Source organism: Montipora capricornis, chromosome 10 (assembly GCF_036669925.1).
Source record: "Montipora capricornis isolate CH-2021 chromosome 10, ASM3666992v2, whole genome shotgun sequence".
NCBI lineage: Eukaryota > Metazoa > Cnidaria > Anthozoa > Scleractinia > Acroporidae > Montipora > Montipora capricornis.
In genome coordinates, this window is record NC_090892.1 from 30,886,813 (window position 1) to 30,904,312 (window position 17,500).

The window sequence follows — 17,500 nt, forward strand, 5'->3', positions numbered from 1 at the left end:
CAGCTGCTGTCCAATAACAGAGTCTGTGAAAATGAAACTGTCATGTGTACTTCCTGGCCATTTGTTGGTAAAGATGCCTGAAAAGAGTAGTAATGTGTATCACAATTCGGTCCCTGCATTTATGATTTGTATTGCTGAGCACACTAAAAATCTAGTTAAGAAAGTCTTGATGGATAAATTAACATAAAAAATAACCACTTAACATATTCTCCCCCAGAAAGTAGTAAAGGAATATCTCCAACTTCTCACCCCTGTGGTCACAAATAGCTTGCACGTTGATTGAGTGGTACATGTATCCTTTGCGACTGACGTAGTCCACTGCATTTTGGCTGGGCCGTTGGAGTCTGATATGGGTTTCGTCTACACATCCTATCACCCCTGGGAATCCTCCTTTGTGGAAAAACCCTTTCTTTACTCCTTGAATCTCATCGGTGGTAGTCGGCCGATGGATAAACTCATTCCTCTTTTTGATTAATGCTACAGAAACGTCTCGAATTGTCTGGGAATCGGTGGACTTTGGCAGTCCTATGGTATCGCCAATTACTTGGAGAAAGCTTACAGAGGTGAAGAAACGCAACGCCACAAGAACTTGAACAGTTGGCGATAAAGCGATGGTTCCGCAAAGTTTCAGCTCTTGAGTTTGTCTTCAGAAAAGTTTGTTAAGTCGATGTCGTACGTCCTATACTTCTTTTCTTGACGCAGAACCAGCAAAAGATCAGACAATAAGTCCGCCATTTTGTTGTTTTGAAAAATTTTGATCTGAAGGTTAGTGAGTTAATCCACCTCGCTGGTGTGTTAAATTTAACCCTTAGTTTATCCCTTGGATAGCACTAATCGTGCTTTCAGGAACAGAAACTAATCTAAGCCTAACTTTTATTCCTGGGTTAAAGGGATTTAATCCGCGATTAGCGCTAATCGGCTTTCCAGGAACTGGGGCCTGATCTTTAAATGGTATGATAACTCGGATGGTGTGTGTAGTCGTGTCGGTTGATGGAATGTGCTGCTGGTCTGTTACCTTGGAATCTATGAATTGCTTGACGGCCAGATTGAATAAGTGCCTCGGGTACTTAAGCTTTAAGAATGCTTTCTTAACAATTCCACGCCGATGAAAGGAAGCGAGGTATTCCGTTCCTTTTATCAGTGTTGAATTGTTAAACTTTGCTCCTAGAATCAAGACCAAGGTCTACGTAAAACTAACTAATACGGGCCTTTTACTCCACTACCAGAGCCACATGGATAATCGGTACAAGCTCAGTCTAATTACCACCATGTTAGATCGAGCTTACCGCATATCTTCTAGCCTGCGAGCAGGCCCTCCGAGGGACTGGGTTGGGGGTAGAATGAAGGCCTGCCCGCACGGCTTTGTATTTTGAATGTCGCATCCAAATTTTGGACGCAAAATACTGATTGGCTGAAATTTAATTACTCGGTGACATCACCATTGACAAGCTCCAATACTTCGCTTCGAGAGATGAGGCGGTCAGAAATGCGTTTGAGAAAATTGTAGAATGTTACCGTAACTTTACATAATGAAAGGTCGGGCAACGCGATGCAATGGCTTCTCTGCTGGAAGGAAAGGAAGTTCTATCTCTGTTATCCACAGGATTCGGGAAAAGTCTTATTCCCCAACTGTTTTGCGTAGCGGCCAAAATACAACGAGTGCGACTTCATGTCACCGTGGTAGTTTCCTGTCCTCGACAAAGCATTATCGCTGATTACATTTGGGCTATTCGGCTGCCGCAGTTGCTGATTTAACGATAGAGAACGATCAAGGAACTCTACCCGATTTTAGAAAGTATTTGGTTAAGCCGAAAAGGCGGCTCGACAAATTAAATGATTGCTCGATCTCCTGAGTGACTCCGCAATACTCCGATACACTTGAAAACAAAATATTCCAATTTTCAAATTGCTGAATTAGTAAAATACATATCCATAATCGCAAATACTCGATAAGCCTTGAAATAAACTGGTGTAGGTATTAGAATATCTGTCTAGTATTAAAGTATGATGTAGTAGGTGTAATGTCTGTATTTCATCAAAATAAATTTAAAAAGATAATTCCGCCTCGCTTTACCAAAATTTGGCAGCAGTTGTGGTCGGCGAGTCTCACACGGTGGAGATGCGGTAAGGGAAAACGGATTTCTCTATTACCATTCCCGTCGTTTCAAGTTTGTGTGCTAATTTTTTTTCCCTGACGAACGGAGCACATTTTCCGAGGAAGGGGCTTCGACGAATTACCGTACTGAATATTCAGCTACGCTTTACAGCATCAGCAGTAGTTGTTCGGATTTTCTGGCAAAGGCTTCCTTCCTTTACAGTTTTTTGGGAGTTTCTGCCTCGAGCAATTTAGAAATACACAACGCGTGGCTTTGCGTGGCTTACTGTTTTTTCAATGTTTACTTTTGGTGCGCGCTGATTGGCCAATTTTTGACAGCTCTCTCAGCGTGACAGCAGGAGGCGGCATTCAAAATTCAGAGGAATGCGTGCAGGCTCTCCTTCTCTCCCACCGCAGAGAGAGAGCTTGCTCGCAGGCTACATATCTTCCGACTGGTCTTACTTCTCACAAGAATGTGATCGGCTTGAGACAGTATTCTTAAAGCTTAAGTACCCGAGGCACTTATTCAATCTGGTTGTCAAGGAATTCGTAGATTCCAAGATAGCAGACCAGCAGCACATTCCATCAACCGACACGACCACACACCCCATCCGAGTTATCATACCATCAAAAGATCAGGTCTCTGCTAATGTGGTGAAAAAAGTTCTTACAGACCTCAGCTCAAAAATCAAGACCACAATTCAGCCTGTGTTCATCAGCAGAAAACTCAACGAAGTTCGAGAAGTCAAGCCAGCCATTGTTAACCAACAATGTTTAGTTTATAAATTTCAATGTAACCTGTGTGATGCAGGTTACGCGTTGCGTTGATGGACACAAACAAAAATCGTCGTCAATTAGCGAACATAACTCTAATGTACCACCTTGTCTTTTAGAACAATTTCACGTGCTTACTAAATGTTCTAACAAATTTGATTGCTTCATTAATGACATGCTTTTTATAAGAAAACTTAAACCATCCCTAAAAGTGCAAACGGACTGGATTCACGCAAAGGTATTCACTTGGAAAACTTGTGATCCTTTGTTATTATGCTAATTCGTAGAGACTATAGAAATCAAATCTTCGCATTACTTACTCAATTTGCCTTGAGAATGGTGTCATAATGACGCCGAAACGTCGGCTTTTAACATTAATATTCATGCATGCTTCTGCAATTTCTATTCAACTATCCTTGTTGAAGTCTTACTGTACGTAAATTGCCTCTTTGACGCAGTGTGTGTACCAGTAAGTATCACGGTGGTGTGGGTATGCTCTGAAGCAGCAGAGGTCTGGGTATGGGCAATTCTCTCTTGCAGACGTCCTCCAGTCTTGTTGATTAAATTTACTACATCTACAGGGAATTCTACAATGCCATCTTGTTTAGCTGCGCCAACAGTGTCTTTTGGCCATACTAGGGCTTGTATGCCTTGCTGTCTTCGGCAGTGACATAGTTGTTCGGACAGACCCTTGACTTTGGATAAAACCGCAGTGGATCTGAATTCTATCATGAGCTCAGCTTTTGTACTCTGTTTTCTTGTCTTGGTTTTTTTCTGCAAGAAAGAGAGAGGATAACCATCAGAGACAAGACCATATGACAGACTGAGGCTTTTTTACAAGACATTTGACACGTTCATTTTGACATCTGACAATACCGCATTTTACTGATTGCAGGTGGTGTGAATTATGCACTAAATATTGATTACTGTGCTTAGGCCTCCTGTATACGCTGGTGGTAAGGTGACCATCAAGTTCTATTAAAATTGCTGTGGAAAACCAAAAAATCGTGGCAGGGAAATTATACTTTGTAAGGTGACGCATAAACAGTTGATGTTTTTGCATGAAGATAAGTAGCATTATGCAGTCGAAACACTGTTACCTACACCACATGTGACAACATCATGAAACAAATGATTCTATTGACAAAAAGGAAAATTGGGGACAAATGATGATTTAACAACATGTGTGACAACTCAAAAACCCTTTTAACATGGGGGACATGTTATTCCTTGACGCTTACAGTAATTCAGGTTCAACTGTCATTTTCTCCCTAGCAGACATGTACATGTAACTATCTTGTTCTGTAATGGATTCTTTTGGTTGTAAGTCTTGGCGTTCTCTAAGAGACAGGGAATGTACGAGTGTCGCATTTTAATTTCATTTTGGCACGATTCTCAAAACAAAAGATCTTTGCAATAATTGAAGAAGCAAAACCAAGTCAAGACCTAATCCTACAGGTTTACTTTGAACCATGATGTTGCTTGGCGCACTGCTCTACCATGTTACCTTCTGGCCTTGACTGAGACATATCTTTTGCTATTTGCTTACGAAATTGTTTCACAGTGGTTTTTTGTTAGCAGCCCTAACCACTCTGCTGCAAGGTCCTTCTTGCCAGACTTTGAATCCTTTGAAGCTGTATGCGTCTGATCCTCGGGGAGTGGCCAATTTAGTTCTTAAGACAACCCACCATTCCTTTAACAGAGTTTTCACTCATGTGATCAGTAACCTTGTTTTCCAATGAAACAAAAGAAAATGTTTGCACGATAATAAGGGCAATTCCCGGAGGATAAATTGGGGACACCAGTCACCTGAAAACACTATATTTTGCCACAATGAACATAAATTGACAAAACTGAAACAGAAATTAGAACTACTCACAACGGTAATCTAGTCGAGGTGAGTAATTTCAAAAATATTATTAATTAAAATATTAACAAAATGTATGTGTTGTTACATGCTAATGCATAGGAAGATAAACTAGATAAACTAGGTACTGACCATGAGAAAAGAAATGATATATTACATTTAATATATTACTATTAGTTCTTAAATTTTCCATTTTTTCAAAATGTGTGCTTTTGCATTCACTCTCCTAGGGTGCCAATGCAGCAGAATTGTTGACAGGGTGTTGAACGATGTTCTTTCCTTTGCAATATAGCTCTTGGTAGAAAATCGAAACGAAACACTTTATGAGCTGGCCAATATTCCAGTTTACTTTGAAAAAAGTTAATGGAAATGCCCTGTAAAAAATTGTTGCCGATCAATTAATTGTTTATTTTCAGGATGAGAGAATTTATCTCAGAGTGTTGCTGCCTTGTGGAAGTAAGGAACAGGAAGTTGCAATGTTCTTTTCCAAGGTTAGTCAGTGATTTTATTCTTTGTGAATCACAAAGCTGTTCTGACTTCCAACAGTCCTTCACCAGATTGTTTAATAAAGTTATTCAAATAAACGACCACACATTAAAAAAGTGTGAAACCATGCGGAGACATAACTTCGCGTGGCCAGAACATTAAAAGAATCTTCCACGGAAAGCTTGCTACGTAGGCTAATTGGCTAGTTTTACACCAAGTGCTACCACAACTGTCGCCTCTGCTTTTGCCAGAAGTTGTTGTTGGTACATGTAGCAGCGCAGCTTCTGCACCAGTCATACAGAAAAGAGTTCTCGACGCAGGCAGTTATCTTGAATCTTCAATGGAAGTTTTGAGTAGACTGTTTACAGGTGTAACTTTCGATAACTCCTCAGTAAATATTTCCATTAATTTTCAGTCGAATGTTAATCCCAACAGTAGCACAGCAGTTCTGTGCGTTGAAAAAAACACTTTTGCGCCTATGAAATCGAAACTTCAACATCCCTTCCCTATCTTCTGTGGAATTTGACCTTTGCCTGCGTGACGCCGAAGTCGCTAACAGCGATAAAACATGTGTTTGCACGAGATGGAAGAGTTTTAAGGAAGAGATAGGGGACAGGCAGACAAATCCGGCGACAGGGTCGGGTATTTGAACACTATTTTGGCCCGAGTGGGCGGGAATTTGAATGATCCAATCTTCAAAAATTCAAATGCCCATAGTTTCGAGTTGATCGGTGCATTTGTGTACTTCGTTGTAGACTTTTTGCTTAAATGTGCAATTTGTGCGATATATCGGTTTTTCGCGTGAAATTAACGTGAAATTCCCTCATCGTGTAGTGAATTTTGGTATAAAATTTATCTTTGATTCGAGTTGGTTTGTAAGTAGTTTACAGCACACTTTCTTGACTGTATGACACATTCTTTCATTCATTCACTACTCATTCATTCATTCATTCAATCATTTATTTATTTATTTATTTTTACACAAAGCGAGGGGGGGAGGTTGTTAAAGTTTTGAGTTGATCGGTGCATTTGTGTACTCCGTTGTAGACTTTTTGCTGAAATTTGTGATTTGTGTGATATATCGGTTTTTCGCGTGAATTTAACGTGAAATTCCCTCATCGTGTAGTGAATTTTTGTATAAAATTTAACTTTGATTCGAGTTGGTTTGTAAGTAGTTTACAGTAGTTTTTTTGACTGTATGACTCTTTCTTTCATTCATTCACTTACTCATTCATTCAATCATTTATTTATTTATTTATTTATTTTTACACAAAACAAGGTCTTGTGGGGAGTCAGGGTGGTTTAGTGGTCATGCCGTGCCTCCCACCTCTGTAACCCAGGTTCAACTCTGGCCTCGGGTCGTATGTGGGCTGAGTTTCAGTCGATCTCAATCTGACTCCGAGGGTTTTTCTCCGGGTACTCCCGGCCTATTCCATCGGGCTGTGGTGCTGTGCTCCCAGGTCATACATGGGTCGTGTTCAGGGGCCGAGCGCCTAGCCAGCAGCACAGCTCCTTCAGCCTGACCTTGTTGAGCTGCACCCTTAGCAATTCAGTCTCCGACTGCGAGAAAGGGCGATTAGCAGATCAGATATTATTATTATTATTATTATTATTATTATTATTATATTGTGCAATCTCCTGATAACCAAGCAAGTTGGGCAATTGCACACCGATTGCAAAGAACCGATGAAAATTTAGTAATTTAAAAGCACCTTTGGCAATAGCTCAGATACCTGATAAAGAGTACACATACATGTACAAATGTACATGTAAGTACTACTGTGGGCAAGAGACTGTCACCCACTGGTTGCGTAACCAAACATATGAATGTTGTTGATTATTTTAAAGGAAACAATCTGGCAAGTTTTTTCTGTCTCCTTTATATTAGTTGTGGATAAAAGTTGTGATGTGAAACAGCATTATCTGCTGTTGTCTGTGCGAAATATCAAGCTGGTTTGAGTCCCACTGCTTCTTTCAGTCTTAACAATAGTGGAATAATATTCACAGGGACATAATACTGACACATATCTTTCCCCCCCCCCCCCAAACAAAAAGAAAACGTTGATTACCGACGCATAAAAATAGCAGCAGGAGCAACAAGACTTTAAAATGGACCCAACAGCCAAATCTTATGATGAATCTTCGTGAAAAGTAAAACTTCAATTAATATCTGCTTGTACCTGTGAGCCTATAACATCTTGACGTTGTTTTGGATTGTTTACATTTCTGTATACTGTATTATCTCACATGTATTTTTTTGGTTGAAAGAGAAAAGGAATTTGCCCAAGAGTAAAGTGCCTATCACCTCAACACACTTTTCCACTTTATTCATTCTCCGAAATCGTCCCAAATACATTGCGTTGTGTTTAGAACCTTTTGATTGAAATTTTACTTTTTGTGGCCTTGGAAGACGGAAAAAGTGGTCATTGATCTATTACCAAGCAATGAAGGGGAATGGGTTCGATACTGGATTGACGTAACAGACTTCTTTGCATTAAGATAGTTCTTTGAAAACAGCGATGCAAATATAATTTGTGACGTCAGCCCGGTTCAAACCCATTCCCCTTCATTGCTCGGTTACTGATCAAAGTATGACCACTTTTCCCGGGGGTTCCTGGGGTTCATGTGTATTTGTTTATTACAGGGTTGCCATAGACAATCCATTTAGAAAATGCGTTTGTTTGTTAGTTTTTTTTTTCTTTTTTTTTCTGTGTCGTGAAAAGTCTTGCCTGTCACTCCCCTGCTAAGTGGTGTCTTTGTGCAGAGTCTTCTGTGCGTATTTGTTAGGTTTGAGGGAACTGGGGTAATGCGTAGATTTCTTTGGTGCACACAGGAGAACATTTAATTATTAACCTGCAATGGCGTCGAAAGTCATTGTGACGCGCATGGCATTTTAGTGGATCTTTAAACAAAATATACCCACATGGAGCTCAAGAATGGAACGTCAATTGAATGAACAAGACAGGCGGTGAAAAGTAAATATCTGGAATCTTGACAACAGTTTCATTTTTTGCCATTGGATATCAAATGAGCTTTGTTTCTGATATTTTACTACCTTGGTGTTATATACAACACTGAAATCAAATGGCAATTCTTTTATGGATTTAACAAACATTGAAGGAATTGAACGTCTTGAATGCATCACAGTGTTTACTGAAGTCGCATCTAAGTTGTCTGGCAAGTTACATTTATTTTGTACTCAACTCTGGAAAAATTGGAAATGTGGCAGTGAAGAATTATTTGAATGAAAGCTTGTCTCTTTTGTGATTTATTATTTATGGTCAAGGTTCTTTGGAAAAGGGTTTCATGTGAACTGTCAGAAATTTAGTTAATTGCTTTGTGACACCGATTGTGTGTGTGTTGTTTGCACGCATGCAATTGAAACAGGAAGGTTTTTTTGCCTCTAATAGCAAATATGTTGTTTGTTTCATTAAATTTTTCGCTGGAAAAAAATTTTGTGAGATTCCACCTTTTGTGAATTTTCGAGCTTAACTAATTTGCATACGTGTGTTGAAATGTGATATGGGAGGATTTTTGTGGTTTTTCACTATTATAAAGCAGCGCATAAGTCACGAAAATAAACAGGTCTGTTGGAAGCGTGCTTGAGTTTCAACAAAATGAGCCCCAAAATCGGCAAAAAATTGTGACGCTGATAAATAATAAAGTAGCTGCTATTGTCGAGTTATTTGGGCTTACTGTGGTCTTCAATGAACAGCACGTGTTTACTTCAAGATGCCATTTTTAATAACCATATAACTAACTTTAACAATACTTCATGTAAGCTAACACAACATCTCCCCCCAAAGTTTAAGAGTATCTAGGGAAACGAACAGAGCATGAGAAGTCTGACAAATACGTAATCTTATAACATAATGAAATCTCAAGCTACACCTAGATTCTCTCTTACTTTCAACGATGGTCTTATAATTCTCTTGGGCATAGTGGCAAGAATGGGTGTTACAGGGTGTATTTGAATGTCTCCCTTAGTAACAGGAGTGTCCTTCCGAACAGGTGTTGCCACTATGTCTTCTGTGGGAACTTGGCTCACCATTGGTGTCGGCCGCTCATGTTGCTCCTGCTGATTTGGCATTGGAGTAAGGTGAACACGGTCTCTTCTTATCATGCTGGTCGGTGTTTCAACTTTATACGGCCGAGATGTTGATGCTGCTTCAATGACTTTTCCTAACCGCTGAAGGTCCTTGACGAAAACTTCAGTACCCGGTCCAATTGAAGGCAAGGGCTTGGCCTTGTGCCTGGTGTTGAACACCGTTTCCTGCTTCAATTTGCTCATGCTTTCTCTCTTGTAAGCAGGTTATCCAGGCCAGGCCACTGCGGGTTCAGCTGAGTGTGGAATAATGGAATGCTGTTCCTAATGTGCCTTCCCATCAGCAACTGGGCAGAGGAGAACTTGCATGCTAGTGGTGTTGATCAGTAAGGAAGTAATGCTTTAGCAGGTTCTTTTTCCTTTGTTAGACGATTCTTCACAGTTCTAACTCCCAGCTCAACTTCTCCATTTGCTTGGGGAAATCTAGGGCTACTTGTGCTATGCTTGAAGGCCCATTCCTTAGCAAAGTAGGAGAATTCTGCACTGTCAAACTGAGGACCATTGTCAGATCGCACTTGCTCTGGGATCCCATCGCTTGCAAATATAGACTTAAGTGCCCTAATGACCTCACTTGACTTTGTGGTTGTCTGCGTAGCTGCGACTTCAACGTACCTTGAGAAGTACTCTATAACGATAAGGTAATCAACACCTTTCAGCTCAAAGAGGTCTGTGGCTACGACTTGCCAGGGATGGTTGGGTAAGGGTGTCGTGATAAGTCGTTGAGGCTTGTTTTCTCTCTGGAGAGCGCAAACTCTGCATTGTTGCACCAGATCCTGGATTTCTCGGCTGAGTCCTGGCCACCAAACAGAGTTCTTGGCCTGCTCACGGCACTTAGTGATTCCTTGATGGCCTTCGTGGATCTTGTCAAGTATCTCGAGACACATGGAGGAAGGGATTTCGATCCTGGATGCTTTGAGCGTAATGTTCTGCACCACAGACAGTTCACCCCTACTTGACCAATAGGGTTTCATTGCATCGTTTAATGAATACTTGTCAGGCCATCCCTCACAGCAGTAAACTTTGATCTGCCTGCAAATAGGATCCTCTTCCTGTGCTTCCATGAGATCTGCTGTAATCGTGTGTCTGAGGCAGGCAGGGATGAGATCACGCTTCCAATGTCTGCGTGCATTTCGTCATTGTCAATTGTTGACTTCACTGTTTGGTTTCATGTTTGGAGTCATGAAAGCACATCAGCTATGTACATCTTCTTTCCGGGGACATGCTTGATCTCCTTGAAGTGGAATCTCATCAGTCGCATTCTAAATCTTTGGATTCTCAGAGGAAGTTGATCCAGTGTGTGAGTACTCAGGAGTGGCACCAGGGGTTTATGGTCTGTTTCCACAGAGATTGATTTTCCCACTTTTTACTCCCAGGATCGTTCGCATGCCCAAGTGAGCGCTAAGGCTTCTTTTTCGATCTGTGCATATCTGGCTTCGGTGGGAGACATCGCATGAATGAATGAGACTGGCCGCCAGGAGTTGTCAGGTTGGAGTTGGAGAAGTACCCCTCCTAGGCCAAAGGATGAAGCATCGGCTGTCACTTTGGTTTCCTTGTTTGGATCGTACAGAGCGAGCACTGGAGCTTGCGTGAGGTCAGATTTGATCTGCAAATGGTTTTTGTTGCTCCCTTCCCCATGTCCATTGGTTTCCTTTTTGAAGAAAGTCTCTAATGGTCTTTGTCTTGTCAGCGAGGTGCTCGGAAAACTTGCTTAGTTGGTTCACCATGCCAAGAAATGTTCTCACTTCTTGCACGTTTTGAGGTGGCAGTAGGTCTGCAATTGCTTGTAGCTTTTCAGGATCTGCCTCAATTCCACTGAAGCTTACAACGTGTCCCAGGAACTTGCCTCTATCTGTGCTGAACTGGCATTTTTGTTTAAGTTGAGTGTCCTCTGATCGTGTTCAGTCTGGTCTTTGCCATGGACTAAATAGTCGATGAGCCAGAGGCTGAAAATCAGGCTTGGGAGTACCAATGTGGGGGCACACTCTATCATATGTTTTTAAAATGGACAACATATAAGCTTTATATTTTTGGATGATAACACTTATGCCTTAGAGCAATGTGAAAACTTTACATCATAGTGATATACAGCAAACTAAAGAAAAAACAGCAAACTAGCCTGTCTTAGGCACTGCCTTTATAAGGTATGCAATGCAAATCTGTTGTACACAATTTGCAACTTGTTTTTCACTGGTAAGTCTAGAAAGTGATTTAAGCCCCACCATTTTCATGATGTCTGATATTCCCCGACCTTACAGCAAGGAAACAAAAGCATCATTTTCAAACGTATTTATACAACATCGATATCTCCCAATCCTTCAGCTGCTCTATTTGAGCAAGTGTACACATCTCCGTACACTTCAGTTGATTCACCATACATGGGCAATCTGGCATTTTGCACGATCTCAAACAGTTGCATGACAATAATTGCAACACTGCTTGAGGAGCTGGATCCCCATCCATCCAATCAATGGCTAAATGCCCTTTATCTTCAGAATCAGGACAACACCCATGTCCAACTGGGGTAGGAACGTCTGGATATCACTGGAGACAGTTTCCAGATTTTTGTTCAGTAATTTGCCCTCATACAATGCGTCTTAAGACAATCAGCACAAGGTGGTAGCTGATTAGATTCCAGATTTCCCCTCTTTTCGCAAAACAATCGGTATCTCAACTCATGGACGTCATCTGTGCCAGGACTTTTCATGTATGTATGACACGTGAAGATGCATAGCTTTTGAAACAACTGAGCTTGAACTTCCCATACTTCTCCGAGCTCTTGAAAAGTGGTACACGCCTCCTTGCTTTGCATTACCGTTTTTAATGGGCCAATTTTGCCTCTTCCAGCCAAGGCGCTAACTGTGTCACATCCGGTAAATGCATGTAGTCTGGGAAGAGCCCGACACACTTCTTGACCAAGTTTATCAGCAATACCACTGATGTCCACAAACTTTGTACGTGTTGTTGATCCACATTTAAAAAATATTGGGCTAGGGGTGGTTTGTCTAAAGTAGAGACATAATATGAAGACATCTGTATCTTCAGAGGTGATGATAGTGGAAGTAAAGCCTGATGATGCTGCATGTGACGCATGCACAAAAAGGCGGGTATCTGCTTCTTCTTGGGTAGACCCTAACTCTAGTACACTCTCTTCTCCATTATGTGACAACTTTATGCAAACATCTTCATATGTAATAAAGAGTGTCTTGTCAAGCAATTTTTGCCTGTACATGTACTTCTCCTGTTTCCACTCATTGGTCAAAAACTTGATCAGGCTCTTCTTATTTGGTGAATTTGCCAAAAATTTGCGCCATTGCTGTACCTTATGTCCCGGCAATGTTTTTGAACTGTGTTCCAATAGTAGCAGATGCTCTTATGGATCTTTCAGTTTTCTTTATGGAATACTCCTTATATACATCAAAGACAACATCGATTCGTTTACTATCAGGGCTTTTGTGAAGGATCATGGACAGAAGTGAAAGCGATCTCTGCAAAACTCTTGTGATCACCTTTTATTTTCTGAACCGCACTCATCTCGTCAATTATGCATGCGGATGGCTGTCCAATATCCTCAGCAGGAAGAGCATACTTCTGCATCTCTTTAGCAAGGGCTGACTTGTTTGTTTTTCTGAGTGATCCATCGGAGGTTGCCAGTGACCAGGGCAGAGGTCCAAGACCATGCTCCAACACTTCACTCATTTGTAAGTCTCGGCTTTCAGCAACGACAATCATGAGCAAACAGATTGCGATCAGCTCTCAATACAACTTCTTTGGATCGTCCTTGCTGGACTTTGAATTTTTTCTTGAGATCACTGAAGGTTTTTAGTTTCTGTTTGGTGAACGTATTGTGAAACTTCAATTTGGAAGTGAACTCTCGAGCCTTTGTTTACTGAATGACTTGTATGCATCTTCTCCTACCTGCATGGCAAAAAGGAGGTCTCTTTCAACATCAGAGGGAGCAAATTTTCCCGTTGACAGGCACACCAGGTCTTGCTGATCAGAAGAGAATGGGTTTATCCAGTTACTCTCGAGAATATCTTGCAAGGCTTTGACATTCTCTTAATCCCTGCTGATCCTTGTCGAGTGGAGATCTGGATGTGAAAATTCGGTGTCATTGAGAAAAAGCATGTCTTTCAGTTGACGTAAGAACATACTGTGATATTCTGCAACCATGTAGTACTTGGTAACTGCACCAGGCTTGAGGCTAGATCCCTTTGTCCCTCCTATCGTCTGGGTATCTTTATTAACGGTTTCGTCACAGGTCTGATCGACTGGAATGCGGCCAAAAGGGTTTTTATCACCATAATTTTGAACAGAAACACCCAGATTCAAAATGCGCATGAATTTCAGGATGCTCATTGTGAAGGTGAGACATTTCTGCAAGGTACGCTGGCAAGTATCTTGCATAGTTCATGTTGTCATAAGCAAAGCACCAGGGTATCATGGCACTGAGGCCAAGTGAAATTTCCACTTTCCCTCTCTGGATGCTCGCAAAAGTCCAAGGAGTGTCTCAATGATGTCTATATATGACATCCAAAATGGTGATAGATTTCCATTACCTTTACGAAGATGCTCCCGGTATTCATTGAGTAGATAAGCAAGATTAGCGTAGAGAGTAGAGGACATGACTTCCTCGAATTCTTCATCACATATTTCAGCGCATAGTTTCTTTATATCTTCAAGTGCTCAGTAGGTACATTTCTGATTTGCCGATCACGATCTTCAAGCCACTTTGTAAAAATTAATTCTTCCAAACAATCCTAATCAATGCTTCATACACCAGCTTGACAGAGCTGAAAAATGACTGCGCAAGTCACTGATCCGCGGCACGAAACGCAGGCTCAAGGGCGCGCTCATTCAAAAAGACTATATGTTCGCCGAAAAATGACAGCCGTTGATTAAATCAAAAAAATAAGATCGCTGTTTGAAAGATAAGGATTTTGTCACAATTTTTGACGAGTTTTGATGTTTTTCCAAAAATTGAAGGGGTGTACAAATTGTGGAAAAATTGTTTTCGCGTGGTAAATGCACCTTTCGTGTGACTATACGGTGAATGGAGGTAACGAGCGCTGCAATGCTTACTTTTTTGACAGTGTTGGCTTTTGTCGCAAGTTTCTCGAACGGTTTTTGCAAGTTCTTGGTTTTCTGGGAGGACCAGAAATTCCCTTAAACCCTGTTTTGGCGATGTTCGGCCGGTGGAATTGGTGAGAGCTTCGAACTTATCGGTGGAGACTAGTTCGTCGAGTGGTTGCGATACAGGACAATGCCTCTTTGTCTCTGTCGGTAAAGAGACATTGGAAAACCTTATGACGTTCCAGATACTCTCTATAATACTCTGAACAATAAAGGAAGACAACTGGTGAATTATAGACCGGGTGGTGAATGGTGACACGCTTACAAAAGATATTTTGGCAAGCATGTTCAAAGCGATATTAAAATGGAGTATGCAAAGGTGCAAGAACTCAGGCAAATTGAGCTCCACGTTTCTCCAAATTTTAATACGAATTTATAATTATCATGAAAGCAAAATACATCTTTCGCTCTTTACACAGCATTTTTTGTTAAATTTATAGAAGAGCGATGAAAGCCAGCCAACAGAAACTGAGATAAATCGGTGAAAAAGATTATACACTGTATGATACACAGAGAGCAGGCAAAAAAGTGCTTCATCCTGGAAAGCCCACTTACTGACATTAAACAGCTCAGAGAAAATTAATTTGCCCCTTGATTTGCTTGCCTTTTAAAATAAAAATTCATCAGATCCTAACCTGATCAAGAGACGTCATTAATGTTATTTTTCTTTCAGAAAGTAAATCCTTTTTTCCATATTTAACAATTGACAAGAAACTACAAAAATTTTACAAGGATCAGTTCAGACAACACAGTGCATATTGCAAAACTGATCTAAACTTGAGACATTTCACGCATGCATGCTACATTGTACTTGATGGGTTTGAACAAAATCTTTAGAGCATAGACAACTAGGAAACATCCCTGAAAGGGGCATTCCACAAAATTAATATTTTCAGCTGTATAGCAAGAAGTTCACTCTAGCATTATCTGCCGACTGGCGTAGGTGGTATTATCCTAAAAAGATGATTGTATATTAAGTAGACGGAATCCAGTCATCAGTATAATACACATATGCAAGGGCTATTCCATGTGGGTCCCAATGCTCAAGAAGATGTTTGTTTTTAATTTTAATTTTTTCTCTGACAACTTGTCATTGAATGTGTTTGAAGGTGTTCTGGGTTTCGACATCACTACATGTATCTGAAGCATTACTGGGTTGGCAACTCATCAGATCAAAAGCATTCACAAAGTTTGCGTGCAGGTGCAAACAACATGCATTTGCGATGTTTTTGCTTGAATATGTTGTCCCCATTTTTTTTATAAGTACAACATTTAAAAAAGTGGCATCTTAAAGCTCTGTGATGGTCCAAAAAGTTCATAACTGAAAAAAGGTTAAGGACTGGTATTCAGTTCTAAGAAGAAACTGAAAAGTTTGACAATGTGAAGAGTACTAAAGAAACTGCTTAAAACTCAACAGCATTGTCTGGATTTCTCAGTGACTTTATCCAGTCTTTTGTTCCACACTACCAACATGAACAAAGTGAACTCAATAAGATTATTGTGGTTTATTGCTGAGAAAAAAAGGCTGAATTTCTTCTCGCTCCTTTTAGAGCTAATATTTCACAAAACTGCCGCAAATAATACCAGGTGGATCCATCTCCCTAAGGACAAAAAACGAAAATGAATGTTATTGTCCATGAGATGCATATTACAATGCTATAATCTACAATATCATAATGATATTATTATTTTCCTAGACACAGGAAACTGCACATATCAGTTTTTATGGGGGCTGTGAAAATTAGTACAAAAAGTCATTCTTATTACACAACCACGACAAAGAAAACATGATGAGCTAACCATATAAACATACTATAAACCACACATAAACCAATGACCCTTAACTGTTTGCCTTAACACATGTTCTTAAATTTTTTGAGTCTAACCATAATTTTGCCTTGGACGTTGGGTTGAACATAGATTTGCAAATAATGGCCAGTCAAGGGGGAAAGAAAAATACCATCTTCCAAGTTTTGACATAGATGTTGACACCAAGTGTGTTGCATTATTACAATGATGATAGATCATTATTATTTGGCGATTGTGGAAGCTAGACTACAATTAAGTCACTCAGGTGCCACTTTGAAGCAGTATTTCCCTGTCAATAATCCTAGGATTAACAGGAAGCAGGGCCTGGACTTTGTACTTTTATTTAACAAATTGATCTTTTCTTAATATATCGATGTTCCATTAATTAACAGGCCAACAGTCTCCCGAACATGGGTGTATCAGTTGATTGCACAGGGTATTTTGGTGGGCAAATATTTATGATTCTGTAATCAAGCCTCACTATGGCAATAAATTAAACAATGTTATTGATCACACTACTGTGCAACTAGAACTTCTTCTGAGCGTAATCTCAGAGGCCAGTCTTGCAACCAATTTACCTTTTCATTGAAGAAAGGCCCTGAGACAGGGACAAAGAACTTCAATATTTTCTATGTAGTTCTGGCCAGTACTTGTGTTCATTCCAACTTCACAAGTTGGCAAGGTGTTTTCTTTTAGACAGCTGCCTTTATGGGGGCAGTCAGGAGGTTAAGTGGCTATTGCAGAGTGGCAGCACTCTAAATGAACTGCTGCCTGGGTTCAAGGAGAAGGTTGACAACTTTCAAATAATGCTCTTAGAACATGTTACGTTTAATCTTAACGCATTGTAAATACATGTATGATTGATTGTAAAGGTGATTTCAGAAAACCCTGCCCAAATTATCTTGTTGATGAAAACTGGGCTAAATTGCAGAATACCCGGCCCACCAAATGTCTTACTTAAAAAAGCTGCCACCGCGGTCCCGCAGTCGTGTTTAACAATTGTGCTTCCGCCTCCTCTAAATGTATTACTTAAAAAACTGCCACCGCAGTCCCGCAGTCGTGTTTAACAATGCTGTTTCCGCGTCCACTAAATGCCTTACTTAAAAAACTGCCACGCAGTCCCGCAGTCGTGTTTAACAATGCTGTTTCCGCGTCCACTAAATGCCTTACTTAAAAAACTGCCACCGCAGTCCCGCAGTCGTGTTTAACAATGCTGCTTGTCCGCAGTGGCATG

The 17,500-nt window shown here is 40.5% G+C and overlaps 1 protein-coding gene and 1 long non-coding RNA gene across 3 annotated transcripts in view; one reads left to right on the forward strand and one right to left on the reverse strand.

The window, feature by feature from the left end:
* The window catches only part of LOC138022391 (AN1-type zinc finger protein 1-like), a 185,980-nt gene that overhangs the window by 136,481 nt on the left and 31,999 nt on the right, over positions 1-17,500 (forward strand). For both annotated transcript variants that reach the window (XM_068869512.1, XM_068869513.1), the window contains exon 8: positions 5,153-5,227. In XM_068869512.1, the coding sequence (XP_068725613.1) occupies positions 5,153-5,227 (75 nt within the window). The remainder of the gene's footprint in view (positions 1-5,152; positions 5,228-17,500) is intronic.
* Positions 14,802-17,500, reverse strand: part of LOC138020011 (uncharacterized) — a 4,139-nt gene continuing 1,440 nt past the window's right edge. The window contains exon 2 of the long non-coding RNA XR_011126295.1: positions 14,802-16,058. This is a non-coding gene — a long non-coding RNA (uncharacterized lncRNA). The remainder of the gene's footprint in view (positions 16,059-17,500) is intronic.